Source organism: Lontra canadensis, unplaced genomic scaffold (assembly GCF_010015895.1).
Source record: "Lontra canadensis isolate GAN:19392208 unplaced genomic scaffold, GSC_riverotter_1.0 scaffold39, whole genome shotgun sequence".
NCBI classification, from domain to species: Eukaryota; Metazoa; Chordata; class Mammalia; order Carnivora; family Mustelidae; genus Lontra; species Lontra canadensis.
The window spans coordinates 3,757,939-3,784,451 of record NW_022631033.1 but is presented as its reverse complement, the minus strand read 5'-3'; the positions used below and the strand labels follow the sequence as shown (position 1 = coordinate 3,784,451).

Sequence of the window (26,513 nt, the reverse complement as noted above, 5' to 3'; positions counted from 1 at the left end):
CTTTTGCTAAACATTCTGTTCTTTTGGTTACACTTCCCATCATTTTGCTTCTATCTACTCCTGTCTTTATATTTCAAGTGTGTTTCTTAAAGTCAGCGTGACATTGGACATTGCTTTATTCTGAAATCTCACCATCTTTACCTGTTTTTTTTTTTTTCCTTCTGTTTAGTTAACATGTCTAATCTTGCTTGGGCACATGGTGTACAATTATTATGCCTGTTTTAATGTTAGCTACTAATTCAACCACCTGTGTCATTTCTGGCTAAGTTTTTTTGTGTTTTTTTCCCCCTCATTATGGATCATGTCTTGCTTTTTTTGTAAGCTTAGTAATTCTTTTTTTTTTTTTTTTAAGATTTTATTTATTTATTTGACAGAGAGATCACAAGTAGGCAGAGAGGCAGGCAGACAGAGAGGAAGAAGCAGGCTTCCTGCTGAGCAGAGAGCCCAATGTGGGGCTCGATCCCAGGGTCTTGGGATCATGACCTGAGCTGAAGGCAGAGGCTTTAACCCACTGAGCCATCCAGGCACCCCAAGCTTAGTAATTCTTAACTGGACACCAGCTTTGGAGAATCTTACTTTGGTAGGTGTGGGATATTTTTGTATTCCCAAAACCATTCTTGAATTTTCTTTTTGGATGTAAATTTCTTGTATCTGTCTGGTCCTTACTGGGACTGCTTTTGAAGACTGGATGAAGGGTGAGGGGAGTTGAGGGTCTGGGGTGACTGTTGTAAGTAGGTGGTCACTCACATATGGTCTATGCACGTGGGGGCCTGGTTGCACGACCCTAGTAGGGAGTGGTGGGCATCTTGCTAGCCTCCCCCTACTCTGGTCTTGTGCTTATAAGATTTCTAAGACGAGGTCTAGGTAGCACTTACTCTAGAGTGATTTCTTCCCCCACCCCTGAGCTTTCTCAGTACTCTGTTCTCTGTGCAGTGCGTGTTGAAGATTTCTGCTCTAACTGCTGGGAGCAGGCAGTCTGCTCACCTCCACGAGCATTCTGGGCACTATTACCTGTTATCTATTGGTCATTCTTTCACTAGACTTGGGTAATTGTCCTTACATGCATAGGTCAGTACTCATCTGGAATGCAACAGGGCCCTCAGTCGTTCTCTGAGTGCCTCCCTCTGTCTGTGACTTTTAGCTTCTTTGACCTGCCCCATTCTCGTCTCTGTGTCTTCATTCAGGGAGACCGCTGGGTCAACCTGGGAGTCTGTGCCCTGTGCCTTGGGCATGCAAGTCTCTCCAGGCAACAAAGCCAGAGAATTGGTAGGGACTGTCTCATCATCTCAGGGATCATGTTCCAGCCCTGTGTGATATCCAGTGCTTTGAGAGTCGGTTTTTGTTTTTCATAAATTTTGACTTTTTTCCCTTAACTTGATTAAGGCAGGAAGGTATATCCAGCCCTTGATACCTCAACTTAGTGGAAAGAGGAAGTGTTCTAGTCAGTTTTCAGTTCTTCCTTATTTGAATTACCAAATGAGCCATGACTGAGAAAGAGTTTGGAGCTGTTTCCTAGAGTCAATGTAATTGAATTTGTTAACCACCCTTCATGTTACTTAGTGTGATATTAACCTCTGGAATGGACACATGATCCTCGTTACATGAATGTCACATGTTAGCCGGCAGGGTGGTAGTTGGGCAAATGTCATTCTGAGCAGGCCTTGCGCTGTTGCTAGTAACCTTGCTCTCATTAAGGGAACGTGTACAAGAGGTTGTGGTCGTATTTGTTTAAATTTCCTTTACAGATTTTAGAACTACTTTCACCTTATCTTTTCACAAATATTGAGACATTTGTAATCAATGGAACATTCATTTGTTGAATATAAATGTCACTTCTGAGAAGAAGAAAGAAAAATGGTCTTAAAAGTGATTTACAAGTTAATGAACATGTCTATAATCCACCATGTGTCTGGAGGATATGCAAACAGACCTGCTGAAATTCATGTGCCTGTCATTTCCTTTCTGATGGTTCCATGACCGTTGAGAAGCACATCTTGTGTCACTCCTTATTGCTGTGCATATCAATCACATGAGGAATTTTCAAACTTTGATATTAGCAGGCATCCACGTGTCCATGATTATTTTTCAGTTTGACGTCTGGGCTCTCTGTTTGGTCTTACTCTCAACTTTTGGTCATCTTTCTATGGAGTTGAATGATTGCTGGGCTCCTTAATTTCGGGTATTGGAGAGGGTTTAATCATGGGCTTCCAACCTCTTTCCCTTCAGCTTCTTCCACTCTTACTTCCCCAGTCAGAAGAAACTTAATGACTTTCGTGGTCCTTCTTTTCTTGTTGACTCTAGAGTACACCCATGGACACACTCCATGGATTTTAAAACAAAGAGCATAATCTGTTTGAACAAAAATGATCATGTTCGGTTTCCGGCTTTTGGTTCATTGGGAACTGGCCTAGGCCTCTGGCAGTTGAACAGTTTAACTCCAGACATGGATATCAGAACAAATCATACAGTTTACATCAACAATATGAACGACAAAATTAAAAAAGAAGGGTTGAAGAGATCCCTGTATGCCCTGTTTTCTCAGTTTGGCCACATTGTAGATATTGTAGCTTTAAAGACGATGAAGATGAGGGGGAAGCCTTTGTTATTTTTTAAGGAACTGGGCTCATCCACAAATGCCTTGAGACAGTTACAAGAATTTCCATTTTATGGTAAACCAATGCGAATCCAGTATGCAAAAACAGATTCTGATATAATATCTAAAATGCACTTTTGCTGACAAAGAAAAGAAGGGAAAGAAAAAAGCAAAAACTGTGGAACAGACTGCAACCACTGCAAACAAAAAGCCTGGTCAGGGAGCACGAAATGCAGCAAATACCCAAGGAAATTCAATACCAAATCCTCAGGTCCCTGATTACCCTCCAAACTATATTTTATTCCTCAATAATTTACCAGAAGAGACTAATGAGATGATGTTATCCATGCTGTTTAATCAGTTTCCTGGCTTCAAGGAAGTACGTTTGGTACCTGGGAGGCATGACATTGCTTTTGTTGAATTTGAAAACGACGGACAGGCTGGAGCTGCCAGGGATGCTTTACAGGGATTTAAAATCACACTGTTCCACGCCATGAAGATGACCTATGCCAAGAAATAACATATTGGATAGTTGTCTTTAAAGGACTTGGTGTTATTTATAGTGTTTGTTTTGATAACATTTGGTCAGGCCATTTTTTAATAGTTGGAGTGAGGGGGTAGTGAAAGTGAAATTTTTGTGAATGATTTTAAAAAATACCTAGTCCTTGTTTAGCCTTAGTGAACTAAGAAATATGAAGACCTCAATTTTGTATAATAAACTTCTATTTGTATTCTTTAAAAAAAAATTATCATGTTCTCATACTGCATCATTGGCCATCATGGTCCTATTCATGCCCTCTCTTTTGTTGGGTCACCCTGTAGAAATTCTTCCTAAGGTTGCTGCTTCTTCCTCCTCTCCGTTTTTCATTTAACTCTTTTTGTACTAATTTTGCACTAATTTATTCCTGGATTAATGCCTGTGTTGTTTGAGATAGCCAAGGCCCCGCTGTAGCTCCAGATTAGAAAAATTTAGACAACGTCTGCCTTTGACTTAAAAATAGAAGACCATGAGGGGTGCCTGGATAACTCAGTTGGTTAAGCATCCAACTCTTGATTTCAGCTCAGATCTTGATCTTGGGGTCATGAGTTTGATCTTCTTGTTGGGTGGATCCATGGTGGGTGTTGAGTCTACTCAAAAAATAAAAAATAAAAAATAGGAAGACTATGAAGAGATCCATTGCACAAAGTTAAGTGATATAATAACCCATGTTATTATATCAAGCAAAACTCCCTTGAGAACACTACAGATTTGAAGACACTTTATTATTTCTTTTGATGTTGACATGTTTGTAAGAAAGTTTATTATAGTGCTGAAGAATAGAAATTCTGGATCTGGCATTTGCAAATCCTACCACCAGTACTTCCAGCTGTGTGGCCATGGAGAAATTACTTAACATCTCTGTGCCACAGTAGCTTTCTTTCCAGAAATAGGATAATAATAGTACTTACTTCATGCATACTGTTAATAAATATAAACCGTGTCTAGCTCATAGTATGTGCTGTGTAAGTATTACTATTATTATAACAAAGCAGGAATAGTAAAGTAGAATTAATATGGCTAAAAAGAGAACGGAATGTCTTTCTCTTTGGTTTCCCATTTTAAGGACAATATTGGTTCCCACGGACTTTTACTAGCTTTGTTGTTTCTGAAGTCGGTATGCATTAGAAGCGCTGCATACTTGTAAGTTTCTGTTATTTCCCTGAAATGTCCATGGTGCATTGCATCTGGGGAAAATCAGAATTGTGAATGTCTGTTGATCCCTTCTTCTGTTCTGGACGTCCTGTTAACTGTTCAATCTGTATTTCCTTTGGTTTCACACACACCCATCCATAGGCTTTACATGACATCTCCCCATTCAGGACACAGAAACTGAGATTTAAGTCATTTGCCCCAAATTACAGGCCATCTATGAAGTGGAAACACACGTCTGAGAGCCCATCCCCTTCCCACATCCCAGCACACGGTATACTTCCCTTGCTGAATGTCCACCGCTTACAGCTGCTGCCCTTAGAGATGAACTTTCCTTTCAAATCTGGCCAAACCTTACCACTTTATACCTTGAAATATACATAAAACTCACATTGTCTTTTAGTTCAGTCCTAGAGCTCCTGTCACTCTTCAGAGTAATAGTTTTCATGCAGCATTTCTTCCTCACTGATCCTCCACCATGAATAGTGACTGGGAAAGGAGGTATGGGTTATTGCTGTTTCCCGAGCGGTCCTTGGGGGTTTTCTCGTGCCACGACCCCCTCTCCATCCTCCTGCTTTAGCAGCTGTCCATGATTTAGAGAGTCTGTACTGAGAAAAGAGGTCAGGTGTCAAGATTTGTCAAGATTTATGGAGTTTTTCCAGTTCCAAGATTTTTAAAGTTTCTGAAAATTAGGTAACCCTATTTTTCTAATCGCTCCCCAAGGCTGTGGGTGGGGGCACAAAGAGTCATGGACACCCACATCTCCTTAGTTTACATTTCAAGTGCTGTGTGTCACGTGGGCACTCCAGGTTCTATTTCCTTAAGCTGCAGGGAGACTCCTAGAAAGGCAAAGTGTAAACAAATCATTTGACACACACCCTCTGGGACCCGGTTTCCAAAGGATTGCGCCCAGTGACATTTCATTGATTGTGGCCAAGCTGTGAAAAACACTGCCTCTCCCCCCATGGATTTCAAACTTCCATTCACTAGCCTTTTGTCCTGTTCAGAATGAATATGAATGCTCTGTTTTATTTCAGCATCCTTGTGGTTTTGCTTTTCTCCTAGAAAAGGAGTCTGGAAAAGGAGTTGATAGGGCACCCATTTCATCACTTAAACAGTGGGGTCAAGGTTCTAACGAAAGCCTAATGAAGTCCCTGAGTTGTGACCCAGACACTTGCCAAACCAAATGCGTCAGGGAGGGAATTTCCGTGAGTGTAATTAGAATGGTAGCCTGTGTTTCAAGCCCTGGGTGTGCAGACTTGGCTTTGTGTGGTCCAATGGAATGAGACCTGCCTTGAGAAGGAGGAACTGTGCCAAGAGCTCCTATCAAGAAATGCTTTCCCATTACCAAATGTATGTGCTGGGTGCTGAATTCCCATTACCCAAATAAGAATTTCTTTCTTGAAGCGTCCATGGGAAAGAGTGCAAATTACTTCAAGAAAGGATTTAAGGGAATTAAAATTAGAGTTCCAGTCAATTCAATAAGTATTTACTAAATACTTAATGTGCGCTCATTACCATGGGAGACACAAAGGGACATTCACTATCTTCAGGGGAACTGGGTAAAAAATTAGTTAAAATGAAATTGGCAGAAATGCCATTTGGATGGAGTTTATGTTAAATTAGTCTTTCCCAGCCCCTGGATTTTTGTGTGTTGGCAAGTTTTACATGCCGTTGCCTTAAATCTTTGCGTAGACCCACAATTATTTTCATCCATTTTTCACAATTTAGGGTATTCTGATCATGGTTAATTGAATTGATAATGCTTTTATAATGTGCCCACTTTTGACATTTTGTTGTTTATAACCGAAGGTGAATTTTTTCATTCATCCTCCGTTATTTCTATTTTCTTGCTGGCATCGTTCACATTTTTTATTATTTTTTCTAAAATCCAGTTCATTGACAATAAAATACTCATTCCTCAAATCAAAAATTTATAACCTCTTCCTACCAACCAGTGACACTAAACTTTTAAAGTTAACGTTTGATCACTTTTCCCATCTGCACGGCCCAGACCCAGAGAAGCCCATCTCTGCCCGTGGCTCCAATGGGCATAGCTGACATCAGTAGCGCCACCGTCTCGCTGGCAGTCAGCAGCTGCGCCTGAAGAAGACCCTTTACGCACCTTCCATAGGCTCCTCTGTTTTCTCTGGCGGTCAGTCACTTTGAACGTCTGTATTACAGAGTCCTCCCCTAGCTTGATGATCCAGAATGGCCAAAATTATTGTTCTGTCTGAATGCCCACAGTTGTCTGTTTCCAAATGCTGCGTTCAACTCTGTTAGAAGTTTTAAGACATGGATGTTTTCTTTTCAGAGGCCCACTTTGGGAGATCCCTGTTTTCAGGAATGATTTTTCTTCTTTTTTTTTTTCCCCTATTTTTCCTTAAACATTTCAAAGTCCATGCAATTCCACATTCCTAGCGATGTGATTGCACAGCCAACTTTTATGTACGACCTCTCCTTCACTCCTCCTTCAATGTAGTAAATAGGTATTACATAGAATGGCGTTTGCTCATGAAGCAGTAACATCGCAAGGAATCTCTCATATTGTATTTCTGTTACTCTGGTCTTTCTGTACAAAAGTCAATTACGTCATCTGCACTAAAGCTAGTCACTGAAATGATTTCTTGCTGTTTTCAATAGAGAAGTAGATAGAAAAGTTGTATCGGTCACATTTAGCTTTCAGAGTAGCTTATGGGGTTTTTCCACTTCTGAAAGTCATCACACATTGTGGTTCTCTGTAGACAGTTTTAAGGGTTTTGATAGGTTTACATTGATGACTTTTGTCTTCGGGGAAACAATTTATCTGGACACATTCTAAAGTGAATCTGTGTACCTTCTAATAAGAAGTCTTTATACCATTTAATGTAAATAATAAAGGTGTCTTTGGAAAAAAAAAAAACAACAAACCAACATGGGCAACTGGCTGGTTCAGCATGTTAATCGGCTGCCTTTGGCTCCGGTCATGGTTCTGGGATCCTGGGATCCAGGGCCCCATCGGGCTCCCTGCGCAGTGGGAAGCCTGCTCTCCCTTTCTCCCTGCCTGCTGCTCCCCTGCTTGTGCTCTCTGTCAGATAAATAAATAAAATCTTAAAAAAAAAAAAAAGGCAAGGAAGGATTTTTGAATTCTAAATATTCTTGGAGCAGGAAGGAAAACACCAAAAGCATTCATATGTACATATTTCCCCCACTCCCATCTCTTTTTTCCCATTGGTGGTGGAAATTCAGCCCCCACCTTCCCTGTCTCTGGCTCTCAGATCCCCAGCTCAGCTGCTGGGCAGATGTCCTGGGTCCTGGACTGAAGTGGTCCTCCTAGCTAAAACTGAAACTTTCTACCTTAGAAGCGTTGGAGACTGAACAGTGTTTTTAAACAACATTTTTTAAAAAAACATATTTATTGCCTTAGTGATAGTGGATGTGGAATTAAATACAGACTTTCTTTTTTATAAAAGACAAAGAAGATTGTGAATTATAGTTGATTTTTCTATTGTGTTGTCTAAACTAACAGATTTTTGCAGACTGGTTTCACAAACTTTTTTTTTTAAATCTAGGACTGAGCACGCTTTGACTATGTAAACTGATTTCATAAACATGTCAATATTACATATTGAAGTTGTAATATTTGTTCTCTAAGTGTTTTTACATAGCTTAGTTCGTACCTATTTAAGTAATTTTGTAATAATAAAAATCATTTTAGAAATCACTGAAATTCCCTTCCCATTCATTGGGAAAGTTTTATTTCTCAGTTTACAAACAAAGTAAGCAATATTTTGCATTCCTTTATACACATATCAAAATCCACCCCAGATCTATGTTAAAAATAATAAAAAAGTACAGACATAAAATAATTTGCTTATTGGAAATGCTTTTTTGGAAATCATTTTTCAAAAAGATTTTATTTATGAGCAGGGGAGAGGCAGAAGGAGAGGGAGAAGCAGACTCCTCACTGAGCAGGGAGCCAGACCTGGGGTTTGATCCCAGGACACTGAGATTATGACCTGAGACAAAGTCAGGTACTTAACGGACGGACTGAGCTCCCCCCAGGGGCCCCAGAAATCATTTCTCTCTTAAATGGCAGGCCCTTGGTTAATTTCACTACTTTATGATAGCTCTGACTTAGTGATCATATGCTAAATTTAAACCAGAAAATGTAGATAGGAACCAACAATCATCAGCTTGATCCATTTAACCTAACACTGAATCAGTTAAGTACAAAATTATGTTCTGCGTATGGAATGCCGTCCTGTTGATGAGGTTTCAAGGCAGTTGAATTAGAGAATGGTCTGCACATAAAAAGTGAGCAGGTCTGGAAAGAACAGAATCAAGGCTTTCTTATGGACTTGCTTCTTCAAAACTATTATAGATAAAACTTTGTTGTCAACCAGACACTATAAATGCGTGAAGCCTAACAGCCAAGTTAGAATATAATAGTGGTGTGATTTTTTTTAAGTCTGTTAGATTAACAAATGAAATCTTCACTTTATTCCTTAATTCAGTCGTCTGTCCAACAAACATTTATTAAGCATCGATTAGTGATGTGTATTTGGTAGTGTTGGTCCTAAAGGAATAAAGACCAACGTGATATGAATATTCATTTCTGCTATATTTCTGATCCCAACTTTCTGATGTTTCTGATGCTGTATTTCTGATCCAACGTTTTCAGATGTCCATATCCCCACTGTGTCACTGGCTGCTAACTCCAGGAGACTGTGGGATCTCCTAATTAGAGAATGATCTAGAGGTCATCAAGAAGGCAGAATCTAAGCAGAACTGTATTTTTTCCTCTCAAACTGCATTTATTTTTAATTTTTAAAGGCTCTTTCGACATGGTTAAATGGTAGATATTCTAAAACATGAATACATTTTCTCTGTTTTTTCAGGCAAAATGAAAATGTGTTTATACTGGGTTTGCTAATCTGAATCATTCAAATGCAGTGCGTGTTTTGGGGGTAGAAGTTGATCTCCATAGAAATATTTTTAACTTTTCTGTTTTTTTTTTTTGTTTGTTTTCTCTTTCATCAGTTTTACCTAGCCACACATGTGGAAATCCGGGGGAAATCCTGAAAGGAGTTCTGCATGGAACAAGGTTCAACATCGGGGACAAGATCAGGTACAGCTGCCTCCCCGGCTACGTCTTGGAAGGCCACGCGGTTCTGACCTGCATTGTCAGCCCGGGAAACGGTGCTTCGTGGGACTTTCCGGCTCCATTCTGCAGGGGTGAGTCCTAGACGTCCAGATGCGTTAGCAGCCCGGAATCGATACGTGGCTTTGATACTGATGGTGTAAAAGTTTCCACTAAGTGAAAAGAGTTCGCCTCCCATTGGCTCTTGGCACTCCAGCTTATCCATGCCTAGAAGTCGTGTTCCACGTGACCCCAGTTTGACAAACCCAATAACAAACTTAGATGATGTTCCTTAAATACCCGCGTTTTTCTTCTGTCTGTTTCTCAAGTTCGTGGCCTTCCGCATAATGTTATCATTTGCTGTCCCAGCATTCTGGGATTTACTCAGCACATTTATGTACTTCTTGATTTGATGGCTCCTTTTTTATCTTTTTCCTCCTTGAAAATGACAAACACACCTTGATAATTAAAGGATCCCTTTTGAGGACTCTTTCAACCCTCTTAGACCTTTGAAATAAGGTGACTGTGAGAGATAACACTGTATCCAAGTGCTCAGCGACATGATTTGGGGCGAGGTTAGAATTTCTTTCCTGACACATCCTGTGATTTTTAGTCTTTTCCATAACATTATTTTACTGCTCCCATAACTTTAGGAATGAGCTTACTGTAACTCTTAAGTTCTGAGTCTTCTGAGAAAAAACTCATCTTAGGGTTTCAAAAATAAAAAGTGTGGCCAACCTTTATGAAGGCCTTTCCCGGGAGGCCAGAGAATGTGCTGACCGCTTTACTGGGATCTCACCGACACTCACAGCAACCATGGCAATAATAACTCTAGACACTCGTTTAACAGATAAAGAAACACAATTTGTATTTTCAGCATGTCCCAGACACAGGCAGTGGGGTTGAGGCTCACAGCCACGTCTGACTCCAGTCTGGGCTCAGAGCGGCACGCATCCCCAGCCTCAGCCTCGACACCTCGTACGTAGGGCAAAGCCTTGTCACCCACGGGCTTCCCGTTCCATCTGTGCTGCGTAATGGGTACTTTGCCAACTCCTTGCAGGATGGCCTATTGCTTCCCGTGCTACTGTCCTGCCGCCGTCGCCCCTGATGGTAGCTAGTCCGGACTGGTAGCTTCCGTGGTTTCCTGTCTCACCTTCCCAAGCTGGTGTTCCATGGAAGATTCCTTTCGCAGCGGAGGAATCCGAAGTTAAGAAATGTGACTTGCCCAAGGCGTTCTAGCTCACAGTTGATGGAGTTCAGGCACAGCATGCTCCAGGAATTCCTCCATCCTGGGAGAAATCCCGTTAGCAATATTTTCTAATCCAATCATCTCTTTTCCTCTGGAAATGCTTGTTTCCGCTCCATATTTCTAAAGTCCATTATCTCTCTCCCTCTTTCTCTCCTTTCCTTTACGGCTATTAACTATTTTCCGTTTTGTCAAAAGGACAGTGTACTCAACATCCAGGCCTTGATTCCATTGACTTGTTCTTCTTATCGATTCTCCCCAACTAACTGTTGACTCTGCCACCAGGCCCTCCTAAATGCGGGCTGTCTTCCTGGTCCCACCATTGTTCCCTCTCAATAGGGAACCATTGGATAATAGACGATAAATAATACAACTGCTGGGTGGTAGACAAGAGAGCTCTGTGAAACACAGGTGCTCCCGCAGCTTCGTTCCCTTATTCCCTGTGTGCTAGCTTTTCCGTTTTGAACCGTCCTTCACTCATCTCTGTTCCCACTCCCTGTTCTCATTCCTTTTTCTCTTCACCCATACTCATTTCACGTTGGTCACATGAGCTCCCCATGTAGAATCTCGGCGTCCATCCTGCATTCTGCTCCCTGATGGTCCTTCCTGCACCCATGGCTTCCTCAGCCAGACCCCTTCAGGGACTCAGCAGGAGTAACATGCCCAGTCTTCATCGTGGCTACCCACGTGCCCCAGGACAGCCCTGGCTTGGCTGAATGGTGAATGTCATCTGCCAGGGCTCCCGGACACAGGCTGACGCCTTTCTCCCCACATGCAGTGTTCTGCCAGGGCTCCCGGACGCTGGCTTTCCTCACAGCTACTGATGGCAGCGTCTCTTCTGCTCCGCATTCCTCACACCCTGCTCTGAGCCAGACGTCACCATGCAGGGAGGGTTTATACCACAGAAACTGGCAAACCCGACCCACCGGTTATTGTTTTTCCTCCCAAAGAATCCCTTCCCAACGTACTACTCCATGCTTAATCCCAAACATTTGCTGTTTTTATCCTGTTACACAGTTTACCTGTTTATGTCCCGTGGGGTCATAAATCTTACTAATTTATCAAGTTTACACTAAAGTCCCACTCTCTGTCATTTCTTACTTTGCAGCCTCCTTTGAGCTTGCTTCAAAAACAAGTCCTTCTGCCACAGCACTGATTTTGTTACCATCGTTAACAACGATGTTACCAAACGTTAACATCGTTTCTTGAATTAGTCTCTAACCTCCCAGGAGATAGTACGGAGTCATACAGACTTTGTGACTATAACCTTGATTTCCCTCTACATTAAAATGTAGCCTGGTCTGTAGCTCTTTCCCTTTATCACTATCCCTGATTCCCTCCGGGACGTGATAGGGATGTAGAACTACGCTGAGTACCACATAAGGCGTCATTACAAGCTTGAAAATGCAAGAAGTCAATATTAACAGTAGCCCCTTCTTTCTTCCCCAAGGAGTTTTCTTCTTAATCGAAGGGTCTTTACCAGTTACACAATTATAAACCTTATAAAGTCAAAGTTAATATAACTTTAAGCCCATAATCATTCTTATTCTGTCACCAATTTATTAAATTCCAAGTATATTAATATACTTTTGTCAAGATAAATATTTTTTCCCTTTATTACAGATTATTACATTTATGCCTCTATTTTGCTTTTCCCAGTGCTTGGGCTAGTAGCAAATTCAAAAGGCATTAAATTAGATACAATTATTTTATGAAACAAATTTGAAAGATGCAACAGTTTGTCATCGAATTAGGTAACTGAATCATCAAGAAAAAAACAATGACCTAATTCTATAAATGTGTAGATGGCATATCTAGGGAAGACATAAATGGATTTCAGTAAAGTGGGCTTAAATTATTTATAAAAATGAAATGAGTGTATTTTCTGCTTCCCCAACCTTCCAGCTGTTTAGTTCCAGGAATCGCTGGAGCATTCTTCTTGATGACGCTACTAACCGTAACACCACTATATCCGGTTACAGTGTTTCTTGTGAGTGCTGAAAAATTTACATATTAACTCCCAGGGACAGCATTTAACCTGAACAATGACACCTAAATGTGTGTATCATTTCTAGAGTCATGATACTCTTTAAAAAAAAAAAGATGGCAGAACCATATATTCAATAAAATTAGTACATAATAAAAAAGGAGACCAGCCAGCTCTGCTTAAAATGGATTCCTCTAATTCCTATGACCTGCATCAAAATGACTTCTTTCCAAGGTGAGAGTCTAGATTGTCTTCTTCTGGAGGCATCCTATTTCAGTCTTCCCCATTTATCCTGGAGTTTTCAACTTAACATCTATATCTTGATTTCACTCCATTATTTCTTATGGCTCCTATGGTCTCTTCCAATCTTGCAAAGATTTGCTGTTTCTGCCTGTGCAAGTCTGGTGGGTACTTAGTGAAGAAATACAAAGGGGGAAAAGAAGGAAGTAGATAGAATGAATAACAGATGCTCTGAGCTTAGAGTTTAAGTGTCATCTTCATTTTCTTTATGCTTCCCTCACTGTATTATTAAATCAAAAAGACTATAACATCAGAGGCCAGGATATATCACATATTACTTTGGTCCCCAGGACACTGGAGGGTCATAGAGTATAAAATCCAAAAGAGAAGAGATTGTTCTTGAATGGAAACTGAACAGCAGCGTGTTGTCCCCAGATTTATGGCATGATCAAGAAGGTAGAAAGGAAATAGGTAAGGATCTGCATTTGGAAAATGCTCCTTCATGAGAAACAATTTATCTGATCCAAAACAACCCCATGAGGAAATGGTCCTCACCACCCATCATCCCAGCATGAAGTGGGTGTGGCCCTCCTTCCTGCCTCTCTGTAGACGCTGCAACTCTCCGATTCTGGACCTCACTTTTCAAATATCAGTGTGATCTTACACCTGCTGCCTTATTCACTGAGTACAGTCACATAGAGGATAGGTAGATATGAGAGACATTTGGGGAACTTAGCTATGACTGGACATAGAAGAGATTAAGATAGCTTAAGTTTTGTTTTATGCTTTGCATAAATGACAGGACAGTTGCAACAGGCGTGTGCTATTTGAAATAAGCCAGCTCCAAGAACACGCTAGTCCACTCCAACCAAAGACGCATGCTCTTTCTTCCCTAAACATCACCTTTGATGTGCCTTAATGCTTTCAATCATGGAACACTTTGTATTTGCAAAGTGCTTTATAAAATAACTTTTAGCAGCTATGACAGAGCTGAGATCCCTGAAGTCATAGCTGTGGACATTATCAGTTATAAACGGTCTTAAATACCTTATTTTTGTCTATTCTGCACTTTACAGATTAGTCTGTATTAACACGTGCACATGAACTCCTATGAACTCCCATAGAAAGGCATCTAACAATGGCATTTATATAATTTCAATTTGCAAATATGCTGAAGTCCATAAATTCATGAACCTGTTTGTATCTCCAGTCACCTTGAGATGTAGGCAGGGGAAACACTGTTATTCTTGTAATGAAAGAGATGAGGTTTCAAATTGTGCTGACATAGGTTATAAATTTGGGGCTTGGACAATATAACAAGACAGTTGATGATATCATTCTGCTTTCACTAAAATTTGTTTACTGTAAGTGGCATATACACATAATTTAAAAAATAGTAATAAAGGGATTACTATGGAAAGAAATACCCCATTGAAACTATCATTATGCCACAGATAGTTTGATAACATTTGACTGTTTTTTTTATCATTATAACTGCTTATACTGTTTTTTTTTTATCAATTTTTTAATTGACATTTTGCTTGAGTATTAAGATCTGTTACTCGCATCTACGATGTCTTGCTTGTCCTAATTTATTTTTTACATTTTCTTTTGTTTCTCCTAATTCAGATTTCTGCATATTATCTTACAAATTTAAATACACAGTATATCTTTTTTTCCCCCAAAGACACAGGCAAGGCTTTAGTGGGGCTACAACTGAAGCTGAGGGAGGCGCAGCACAGCCAGAGAGTGGTGATGCTGTCTCTCCGAACAGAGCAGAGGCCCTGCTTGTAATGAGAACCTTCCCACTCTGGTTCACGGTGGAATAGTCTATTAGAGTTCCCAGTCTACTTAGCAGTAGGGGGAAGCCGGAAAAGGGCTTCCCCCTGATTGGCTGGAAGGGTTTCATCCGGATTGGTTGGTAGTGACAGGCAAGGCCAGCCGCTCATTGGTGCTTTGTGAAGCCGTGGTCCTTGGGCCGATACACCAGCCTGCGTCCTGGAGCATCCTAGTCTGGCCTTGGGATGGCTGTCCGCCCCCATTAGCGAGCCAGCAGAGCTTCAGGTCCAGCCTCTTCAACCCCACTGAGTCCTGTCTCATCTTAGGATCTCTTCATGGTTGCCAAAATCTGCTCCCGGAATTGATGTCTGAGGGCCAAAATTCTAGGAACAAGGCCAGACCCAAAAACCAAAGGCCCAGGCGAGGCTTTATCAGGGATAGAGCTCAAGCTGAAAGGAGGCACGGCACCAACAGAGAATAGGTAGCTGGCCTCCCCCTTTCTGGTGGACCTTCTAATCCTTTCCTCCTGTCTTATTCTCCCAGCAGTAGTAGAACTTTTGCAATATCAAAGTTGTTCACATTTATATTTTATGTTATAATCATAATCAAGTCTTTCTTAATTTGTCTAAAGGCTGACAAGCAATAAACAACAGTCATATTATTTTAACTATGTAAATGTTTTTCACTGCAGAGCTAAGTATTATGCCTGTAATTACGTTGCCTCCTCTATAATCCAATATCACAACCTCTGTGCCACTCAGAGTTCAGATGAGTTCTTTCTTAGCCTCATTATTCATAAAAATGCCATAATTACTTTTGTTTCACATTTGGACCAAGGCTGCTTCCTATAGCTTACTTAGCTAATGTCATATTAGCAAGCTGAAATGCAAATGTTGTGTGCACATGTTTATAACACTACATGAATACTTCTGACTAGCAACTGGTTCTGATACAATTGATAATCTGGGGACTTGTGTATCTGGCTTTCTGGAGTTGCCAGCCTTGTCTCCATGCGCTTGGCAGTGGGAGGACAAAGCTGGAGTGGGTAGAGCAGGTCCCTGCATGTCCATCGTGTTGGATAGACTCAGCCCCTGTGTTCACACCTCATCAGAAAGGAGGTGAGGAGTTGGATCTTCCTTAGTCAGAAGGAAGAAGAGACAGATTTGGTAAATGCCTGGCCTGGTCATGCCACGACTGCCTTCCATTGGTCCTGAAATTTTGAATTATCTCTATTTTTCCCCTTGTGCATTAGTAAAAGTTATGTGTTGTCAAAATAATACGGATGTCTTCTACTTTACACATGTTTGAATTTTTACTAGGAGCAAACTCTGTTCTTCTTCCTGAAGGCCATAGACTTTCTGTTAAACCAGATTGCTTCACATTTCACAGACTGTTGCTTTCTGTCCTTCCTGAAGTCTCTAGTTGCCACTGCTCCCAGGTATTGTACTTCCATTGCCCTTATTCCCCAAACCCAGTCCCTCCTGCTCCCTGAACTGTCCCTTAAGCGCTCTGCACTGGCTTCCCAGGCTGTTCTGTCACCACCCCGCTCAATCTGCCTGCTCGTTCCTAAATCCAATGTCTTCCTCTTTCATTGGTTCACCTCAAATGGCTTCTTAAGAACTGTTGCTTCAGAGGAAAATCCTTTAAGCCTTAGCACGCTTGCAAGTGTCCATGTCTGTGTCCACATTGATGGACACTAGAGATGAGTATAAACTTACACATGGAAAACATCTTTTCCCAGAAGTGTTAAAGCATTATTGGGTCAGTTTAAGTGTATTAGTGTCTTCTGCTGAGGTATAATTTCTCTCTTTCTCCACACACATGCACACACACACATATGCATGTGCACACGTGTAGGCAAGTGGACTTTGAAGTTTGTAACTGAAAAGTTTGGCTCAAGTTAAAAAAGTCATGTTTCGTAGGCATATGTCAAAAGAGAAAATGGAGAGGTTTTTAAGAAAGCAAACACATGTGAAATATTTTTTTGAGGGAAGAAACTATATTTGTAATCTTCTTGGGTAGAAAGATAACACACACATTGTGGGAAAATGCCACAGAAGCACTTGTTCAAGATGAGGTAGGTTGTAGCCCAGAGCTGCTTCTGGGTGTGCCGTGGCTGGTTGGGATGTGACTGTCATCACCTTTGCAGGGATTAAGGGGATGTTCAGCTGCCACATGCCTAATAAAATCCAATTCCTCAGTGTTTAGAACAGTGTTTCCCCCTAGAAATATGACACAAGTATGAGCTGACACATGTCATTAAAATTTCCCACTAATTACTTTAATGAAGTAAAAAGAAACAGGTGAAATTAATTTTAATACATTTTCTTAACAAGACATAGCCCAAGGATGAACTTCCCAACACATGATCAGCATCAACTATTACTGAAGTAGTTTGTGTTTTTTCCACACTCTTCTGGAAAACCTGGTGTGTATTTCACAGTTGCAACATGCCTCAGTGTGGAAGCCATATTACAAATTCTCATCGGCCACATAGGCTGGTGACGGCTGTTTCCTTTGCAGGCAGAGGAGTTTCAGTATTCTTTGTCCCTGCCACACAGATTGTTAACGCACGTGGAGTCATGCTGCTGAGTGGGCTTCATTTTCACTTATGATGTAGATTCAGTATAGAGATGTAGGTTCGTGATAAGGACTGATAAGAAAATGGGACTGAAGTACACAAATCTGTGTCATGGTCTGATTGGAATTCTTCCCTTAACTCCTCAGCAAGAGCTGAAGCAGATTTGAGCTGAATAGTATCGGAAAGTAGAGTCTATTTTTAAAATTAGTTTAGGCAAGAGATAAAAGGGAGCTAGCTCTTGATTAATCCGAAAAGGTTTCTCAAAAGGAACCTCATTTCAGATGCCGTCTGACTTTTGGAACAAATGACACTGGGTCTAATGAATGAAGATTATGGAAAACTTTGAAGAAGGTGCAGATTAGCTGGCGGTGTAAGCAAAGAATTGGAAACAGCTTTGTGCATGTAGGATCAAAAAGTCTGAACCGGTGGGGGCAGGGTGGGGGGGCGCCTGGGTGGCCCAGTAGTAGCGGAAGCCTCCGCCTTCAGCTCAGGTCATAGTCTTCGGGTCCTGGGATCCAGCCCCATGTCCTGCTCCTTGCTCAGCTAGGAGTGTCCTTCTCCTTCTCCCTCTCCTTCTGCCCCTCCCCCCATTCATTTTCTTTCTCTCTCTCTCTCCCAAACAAATAAAAGTATGAATGAATAAAAGTAAGACTTTCTGGGGAGGGGAAAAGCTAGATTTAATTCTGGGGTCTAGCTTTCCCGTTTATAAACTGTTACATACACTACAGTCAGATGCTCACACAGCCAGAAAACAACATAGGTGACGTCTGGACCCAGCGGCTTAGCACCGGAGGCCACATACCCAATCTCTACACAGTGTTATGAAGAGAAAAAGCAAATATTTTGAAAAGATGCTGTTCTCAGTATGAGGATTACGGGAAATGGCACAGGCTAGGCACCTTGCAAAGTCCTCAGCACTAAAGAAGGAGAAGAAAGCAGAGAAGGGTTTCAGGGGCTGCGGTGCTACCTGGGAGCAAGGTGTGCTCACACCAGCCCTGTGCTGTAGCTTTGCTCAAACCCCTTCCCTTTCTCTGTTGTAGAGATGAAGTGAGGTAATCCAGGTAAAGTGCTTAGCAAAGAAGCTGACATAGTAAAATTCTATAAATTTTTAAATTTATAAATATGAATCTATAAATTTATGAAATTCTATAAGATCTTATAATTACTCCTATCCCATCTGCCTTCCAGTCTTAAAAGCAGATTCTGGAACTAAATGTATGAAGCCCGATGGCAAACGATCTGAAAGTAAATTCGCGTAAAGTGCGCGACTTCTGTGGTGGCCGCTCTCAGAAGGTCTTCGTGCATCACTGATAATGTTTGGCATGAAAAAAGAACTATCAGGCTGATTTAAGGAGAGAAATTGAATGGAGGGGAGATGAAGTGCCTACTGGGGGGGTTTGTCCGTGCAGGAACCGGTCATTCCGTTCTACGGGTCACTCCTGAAATGCATTGGCAAGGGGCGCCTGGGTGGCTGGGATGGTGGGGCATCTGCCTTTGGCTCGGGTCATGATCTCCAGATCGTGCGCTGAGCCCCATGTGGGACTCCCAGCTCAGTGGGAACTCTGCTTCTCCCTCTCCCTCTGCCTCTCCCCTTGCTTGTGCGCTCATCTCTCTCTCTCTAAATGTTTAAAAATAGAAATGCATCGGTAAGACAGAAATCACATAGACAGCACACACGTGAATACCCAATCGCAGAGCGTGACAGGGTGGCGAACACAGAGTGAGCGATGTTCCAGATGCAGATTCTTTCTAGAGCCCTTTTAAGGGAATCCTCGATCAAACTCAAAGTATCTGAATAGGTAGAAAGTAGAGAGCATTCGTTTTCAGGTGATGGACATTTCAGTTTGGTCACTTAAATTGTAAGGTTTTAAGAAAACTTTGTGATACTGATGGTGAAATCTCTAGCCGTGACCAGGCAACAAACCCTGCACATGTGCCATACATATATTCTTGCATTTAATTTTCACGACAACCATTCAAGTTCCATGGGTCCGTAGGCCCTTTTTCTTACAGAGTCTCGGGCACCGAGGTGTGAAGTGACTTTTCTGAGGTCACCGAGTAGCAGGAGGAAGAGGCAGGATCTGAACCTGGGCGTCTCATGCCCTTTGTCCTCGCAGGGCTCTGCCGGTGTCCTTCTAATTTACAAGAGAAATAAACGTCTTTAAAAGAATCTTAAGTTTTAGTTTGGAAATAAACGCTTTGAGTTTGAATTAAACATTCTCTTCTTGAGAACTCAGTGCTTGAGCCCTGCCTGAAAAACCTGGGAAGGGGCAGGGAGGACATGGCTTCTGTGGAGATGTGCTATCAGAATCAGCAGGTGACTCGGTTTCCCCCTAGAGAGATGAAAGTGGGGGAGGGTGTTCACCGTCCTCCTCCCTCTCCACCCGCCCCTACATGCAGCACAGGAGGAAGTCTTCCAGCTCCACAGGCCATGCAGAGGTTGTGTGCCCAGAAAGGAGAAAAACAAAGGCAGTCAGAGGCCAGGAAGTGGTGCTGGGTCTTCTGTGTTTTTCGTGGAGGTGCAAAGGGTTTAAGCCACGCAGTCCTCAAACTGACCCCTGGAAGTAACCAGCAGGGTTGCAAATGAAAAAGTTTGTGCAAACTTAGCTCAAGAGAACCGTAAGCCTGTAGAGGGCTGTTTGGCTGTAAGGCCTTTCTCCTATTTTATTGTAAAGGCTAAATATGATTTGTGAGAGCTATTTCTTAGCAGAGTAAATCAACCTTGGAGAGAACAAAGCAGATAGTGGTCTGTTTTCTCAGTCTGATGGCCTTCCTGCTCTGGGGAAGGTTTTCTTTGGATTAAGCTGGTGCAAACTTCTTTTCTTCTCTCTTCCTTGCAGCTTTAGGGCTTTTACCAAACCCCACCCTTCGCCTGTTGTCCCAGGAATCTCCCACCTTGGCCAGAAAGGCAAGATGGAGCAGATGCAGCCGGGCAGTGTGTTCGGTGTGGTGCCAAGCGGGAGGTGCTCTGGCTCCAAGTAGAGTCCCCTTGGGAGACAGTTGGGGCAAGATACAAAAATATTTGAGAGGTAGTTGGCCGATGATTATCCCTTCTTTATTTTCTATTTCCAGCCAGTGGAATCTTTTAAGGTTAGTCTGAAATGCTCAAGAAGGAAGCCATGGGGAAGTAGAGACAGCATGGCGAACCATTTTATTGAGAGCAAATCTCCGTGGCAGGTGTCATATTATGAACTTTACATCCACTAATTTATATTGTCCTAAATTTTGAAGTTAATATCCATAGTTTGTGATGAGGAATTGAATTCCCTGACGTGCAAGGAATCTTCTCCAAGGCTACAAAGACGGTTGGTGCTGTAGCTGGTTCTCTCTTCATGCCTTTTACACTTACCGCCGACTGCTGCCTCCTTCCTGGGGAAAGTTGAAGGGGAGGTTGTTTGCTTTTGTTTTGTTGAGAAGCATGATCTGTAAACTATTACAAATAATAGCAAATGCATGAGTATCGGAAGCTCAGCTTCCATAAAGTCTAACCTTGTTTCTGTCTGAACACATGCATTTAAGATAAATACTCACCTAAATGTGTCAAAACACATTGTCAGTATTATGTGATGGTTTTAAAGCATACCAGATATGACAGCTGTTAGGTTTTTTTTAATTTTTAAAAACTTTTTTTATTAAAGAGATGACTGATTTTATCCATTTTGGGTGGTTGCAGTTTTCTTCGAAGAATGGGTGATTGTTAGCGAGCCAGGATGCCATGAAGTGAGGAACCAGGAACCGGTTTCAGGATCACCTTTGAGTAAACAGACTCAGTAATGTACGCCTGTGGTCCGGGGGGCACTGTCTCGAGCTGCAGATTTCTTTAATTGATAAGCCTCCCATAACATGACTGGAAATAACAATATGTCACTTGCCAGTGCTTTATGAAATGTCACTCAAGGTTTTTTAATTGCAGACATTCCATTGCTAGTGATGGGGCAAGAGAGAGGCTGGGGAAGATGTAGCTGGGGGGGAGGAGAAGGGAGAGAAGTCATGCTTTTTATGGGAGCCTATAAATTCTGTGATATTTAAAACACAGCTGTGTTTTTATCAGTTATGTTACCGAAATAACATCAAATGCATCTTAAATGATCTGTCATGTCAGGACCACACATTACAAAGTAAGATTGAGTGTGACAATCTTCATATAAGAAACCTGGCTCTAAATTAAGTTTGAATGGCTTTAGACAATTTTGTTTTAAGTAGTTTTCTTGCATACTGTGTAATAAACAAGTCTAAGTCTTACTAAAATAGAGGGGGGAAAAGAGGTATCAAAAATATATGTCAACATAAGATTATAGTAAATTTGGTTCACGTGTTTTTCATTTCAGTCTGTTACATGCTTTCTGCTAAGTGCCCTTTTTTATAACATTATCTCATTAAATACCATCTTGTAACAACTCTAAATTATAATCACAGGTGTCTATGAGCCAATTATTTTTCAATTTTGTGGGTTAATTTGTAGTATTTTTCTGTGATTTTATTCCAGGCTTCCATATTCAGTCATAGAGCTGAGCATGACTAGTGCTCATATAAATACCACCAGCCCCCCCCGCCCCCCCCAGTAAATGCCGTTGACTGGGACAGGTAGTAACGGGCGTGCTGAGTGGGAAGCACTTGATTGCTGGAGATCCTGCTTTGTCACATACGAGCTGGGACATCTCAGACAAGCTCTTTGCTTGTAAAGCCTCTGGTTCTGAATCTGTTGCATTAGGCTAATACTTTGACTCTCACGGAACTGGTAAGGATTACAAAAGATGCTCAAAGTGCGCCCCATGAATGGTTGCTATTATTACTGTGAGCATGATCATTGAAGAGCTGAGATGGAGAGAGAACAGGGACCAAAGGAGACTAGCTCAAGCTCTGAGAAGCTCTCGGATTTTAAAATCATAGAGCATATGACATTTTTTTTCTTTTGCAAGATTAGTGTTATAAACTTTTAAGTTTTAATTGATAGCATTTTATTCTCAATATCCTCAAAATTATACAAATTGTTATTTCTCTCCTCATAATTGAACATAATGAGTGTTTCCAATGTTTGCTGCAGCACATAATGCTATAATTAGTGTCTCTGTACATATAGCTTTGCTTTTGTTCTATTTAATCCGTTCCTAAGGACAGAGTTCTAGGAATGTTGTTTATGCAGTGCACACTTGCTCAACAAATTTCCATGCCTCAAGGAGTTTCTCCACAATTACTCTCAGTTTCGATGCTAGTATTTACTTTTAATTTGCTGAGAATTTAGTAGCATCAAAATGATGTCCCAAAGTTGCCTTAATTGTCTTTTGATTTCCAATAGAACATGCCTGTTTACTATTTGTATTCATTCATTCATTCTTTAATGAAACAGTTATCAAGGACCTATGAGTGTTCAGATACACTCCTCAATCAGGTCAGTAAACTCTTCCTATCAAGGGTCAGGTAGTAAATATTTTATGTCTTTCAAGCCATATCGTCTCTCTATCAGCTACCATAGTTAGTCGTTGTAGAGACACATTTCCATAGGTACTACCTAAACAAATAAGCATGGCCGTGTTCCAATAAAGTTTTATTTATAAAACGGGAGGACAAATGTGGTCCACAAGCTGTAATTTGTATCCATTAGTTTCTGAAGCTACAAAATGAAAAAAGTTTCTGACTACAAAATGAACAAAACAAGAAAAATCCCAACTGCCATGGAAATACTGTTTTTCATTGGGGATCGATAACATAGATACATAAAGAGATGAGTTAAAACAAATATGTCACATATCTAATAGTAATAAGTGACATTTGACTCAGAGCTGCAGTGACCAGCTGCTTGGTTGGTCCAGGGCTGTCCCAGTTTTGGCACCTAAAGTCCTATATCCTGAGAAACCTCTGTCTTTGGCAAAACCGACCTCACTTGGACCCCTTGTGGAGGTAAGAGTAAACCCTACAGGAGTATCAAGAGAGTGGTCCAGATCAAGGAAACAGCCAGGGCTTTGGTCTGGAGACTAGCACACACAGCGAGAGAATGAGGGATAACAGTAGCCAGTACGGCCAAAGCAGACGGGACAGTGGTGTGCTGGACAAAGGAGGTCAAAGGAGTGGTCCAAAACATGGACACTAGTTTCTATTGTGAACAATATGAAAAGGCATTAGAGTGTGTTGAGAATTAACATCATCTGCCTTAGAATTTAAAAGGATTACTTGGCCGCTCTGTTGAGAAGAGAATCTGTGGTGGGGAGGACAAAATCAGAGACCATGTTAGGAAGCCATCTCAATATTCAGATTGAGAGATGTTATTTTGAGAGGTGATGGCAAGGTGGCAAGGCATACTGTGAAATCCAGCTGGATTGAGAACATAGTTTGAAGAAAGGGCCAATAGGGTTCTTCAGCACTGTACTCCTGGAATGTGAAAGAAACAGAAGAGCCAGGGGGTGATGCCAAGACCATTTTAAGGAGCCACTGGAAGAGTGGAGTTGCTATCTGTTGAAGTGGAGAAGTTGGTGAAATTTCAGATTTGGAAAGGGAAGGATCAGGAGTATGACTTGGGTGTGAGTCTGGAAGGCTGTTTAGGCATCTGTATGGATGCATCATGTAGGTAGTTGGTTACATAACACTGAATTCAGGAGAGAGATCTAGAGTTGACAGATCTGGAAAAGTCCAATTTGAGAACTGTCAGCATACAGATGGAGTTGAAACCCATGCAACTGAGCCTGGATGAGACCCGTAAGGGATGTAGTCAGGGAAGAACAAGTTCTAGCGATGGAAACTCGGGCATTGTGCTAAGGATTGGAGGGTGGCATGAAACACGGTGGGGCTGAGTGTAAATGGCCAATAAGGTCAGAGCAAGCATGAGAAGAGTAGTTCCTAAAACTCCTAGTGAATAAATGTGTGTACACATTGTACCAGTGCCATTTTTATTGTAGCATATATGGAAGATAAAATCACTGGTAGAAAATGAGAGAAGGGATCACTCTACAGTTTTTGAAAACTTTTGTGAATTTGTAATTATTTCAAAGTTTAAAAAAAATTTTAAAAGCCTAGTGGAAAAACAGAAGCATTTCAAGGAAGAGGAAAAGGGTAACTGTCCATTGTTGCTAAGGGCTTGTGTGACGTGAGAACTGACTGTAGGATTTATTTGTGTTGCTCCTTGAGCAGCTGCAGTGGGCCAGGAAGGACCAAATCATGACTCAAGTGGGTTCAAGAGAGGATGAGAAAAAAATTAAAGATTTCAATTATAGACACTTTTTTTGAAATGTGTGCCTGGGAAAGGGATTTTTTTTTTTTTTTTTCAAATTAAGACTAGAGGTGTGTGTAATCTGGAGGGAGATATGGACTCAAGGTGTAGTTTTTTTAAGAAAATGGGGGTAAATTATAAAATGTATGCTGAGGACAATTCTCTAATTTAAAGAAAAGGAAAAGGATCATATTGAGAGAGCAGAGAGTGGTGAAGCTTGGGCTTAGGAGCTTGATCAGGGATGGAAGCAAGAACACACAGATGTTAACACTGGGAGGAATCTTTCTGGTGTGTACAGGGTGGATATTTTATGAGCACAAGTACAAGGAGGGGATCAAATGGGGTATCCATAGATTATAAAATTTCTTTAGATTTTATTTTTAGTAAACAGAACACTGAAATCACTACATAAGGATAAGAATATGGTGGGGCATGTTGGCAAGCAAAGAATGAAGGGACTATGAAATGGCCATCCCCCAAAAGGAAGACTCAAAACTGATGGAAATGAAGTAAGAATGCCATTTCAAAGGCCAGTGTGGATTTGGTCATCGATTTAAAGTTAGACCCATCTGCATATTTCTGGTTTTGCTTTTTCTCCAGCCATATTTAACTACATGTGAATAAATGTGGATTTGGCCCAAGTTTGAATCTAAGGTATTGACAATGGACTTGAGCAAGGGCAAGGGAAAAAGAGTTAAATAATGGCTGGGAATCTAAGGATGGCAAGAGGAGACACGAGGACATGAAGGAATGAGTGGAAAGTGGCAAGGTCAGTGAACTCTAAGGTCCAGGGAAGCCAAAGAGTCATTGAAGTCCAGGTGTCCAGGAAAATGGGGGTTCGATTACAGGACACTTCAAATGCAGCTCTGGAAAACCATTAGGTGTCATGTTGAAAAGATGGAAGGCTGGGTTTGGGACAAAAGGCTGGTTTGGAGCTGGGGTTGGAGAAGAGGTGGTGAGTGATGTGAGAAGCCAGTCTTCGAAGGACGATCCAGCATTGATACGGAAATCAAGAATAAGACCAAGCATGGAGCTGGAGAGAGTGGCCATGTGCCAGGTATAGACATATTCAAGGAGGAATGGGGATGACTTGGGAATTTTGCAGACGACTAAAGGAAGAAGGTGTTGGATTCTGGGGACCAGAGTCTCAAAGCTGGGGCACTACAGGGAGGAAAAAACAAAGTATCTGGAAATAGTAATGAGATGTACATAGGTGGAGACATCATCCAGTGCCAGAGCCAGCAGTACCTGGCCGTGGAAGCAAACTCTGGCCCTGTGGGAAGCCTTCTTGATGCACCACCTCAGAAGATATCTGGGTTTCCTTTACAGAAAGAGGAGCTGCCTCAGAAGGGTTAAGATGTAGGAACATTTACTGATAGTTGATCTTGAGTTTCACAGGACCTAGGGGAAGAGTCAAGAGCTTGGGAAGGATAGGAGGTCAGACCCATGAGATGCATAGATCTTTGAGGGATTGTGAGGCTGTCGGGTGACCAGGAGACCACTACTTCTTCCGGTGACCATATACAAACATAAAGGATTTATTTTATTTATTTTTTAATAATTTATTTTATTTTATTTTTAAAGATTTTATTTATTTATTTGACAGAGATCACAGGTAGGCAGAGAGGCAGGCAGAGAGAGAAGAGGAAGCAGACTCCCCGCTGAGCAGAGAGCCTGATGCGGGGCTCGATCCCAGGACCCTGAGATCATGACCTGAGCTGAAGGCAGAGGCTTTAACCCACTGAGCCACCCAGCCGCCACAACATAAAGGATTTAAAAGGAAAATCTCTTAATGGTCTCAGATACAACATAAATGGTGGTACCTATGAAAACATTACAAGTAGATTTGGGGCCACCCTTCGTTCCAGGCCCTAGAGCAGCAGAAGACTGGGAAAGTAGTTGCTCCCTGACCTTCAGCTCTTGTGACTCTCTCCCTCAGGACCATCCCTTCCTCCTGGGGACAGTAGCACGTGGACTTGGGAACTGCAGTCTTACCCAAAGCAGCATATCTTTTAAAACTTATGAGAAAACGGTCAAAAATAATTTAATGAACTGTGGTTGACTGATTGCTATC

At 41.5% G+C, this 26,513-nt stretch overlaps 2 protein-coding genes and 1 long non-coding RNA gene across 3 annotated transcripts in view; all 3 read left to right on the top strand.

Moving 5' to 3' along the window:
- The window catches only part of CSMD1 (CUB and Sushi multiple domains 1), a 1,958,110-nt gene that overhangs the window by 933,977 nt on the left and 997,620 nt on the right, over positions 1-26,513 (top strand). Inside the window, exon 4 of the mRNA XM_032869815.1 lies at positions 9,306-9,500. Coding sequence (XP_032725706.1) covers positions 9,306-9,500 — 195 coding nt within the window. The remainder of the gene's footprint in view (positions 1-9,305; positions 9,501-26,513) is intronic.
- On the top strand, positions 2,407-3,339 carry LOC116874829 (U2 small nuclear ribonucleoprotein B''-like). The gene is given in 2 exon segments (XM_032869817.1): positions 2,407-2,724; positions 2,726-3,339. Coding segments are annotated over 2 exon segments (669 nt in total). The 5' UTR covers positions 2,407-2,443; the 3' UTR covers positions 3,114-3,339.
- Positions 19,969-24,439, top strand: LOC116874830. Its single transcript, XR_004384073.1, has 3 exons — positions 19,969-19,981; positions 23,558-23,563; positions 24,358-24,439. It is a non-coding gene; the product is annotated as an uncharacterized LOC116874830 (long non-coding RNA).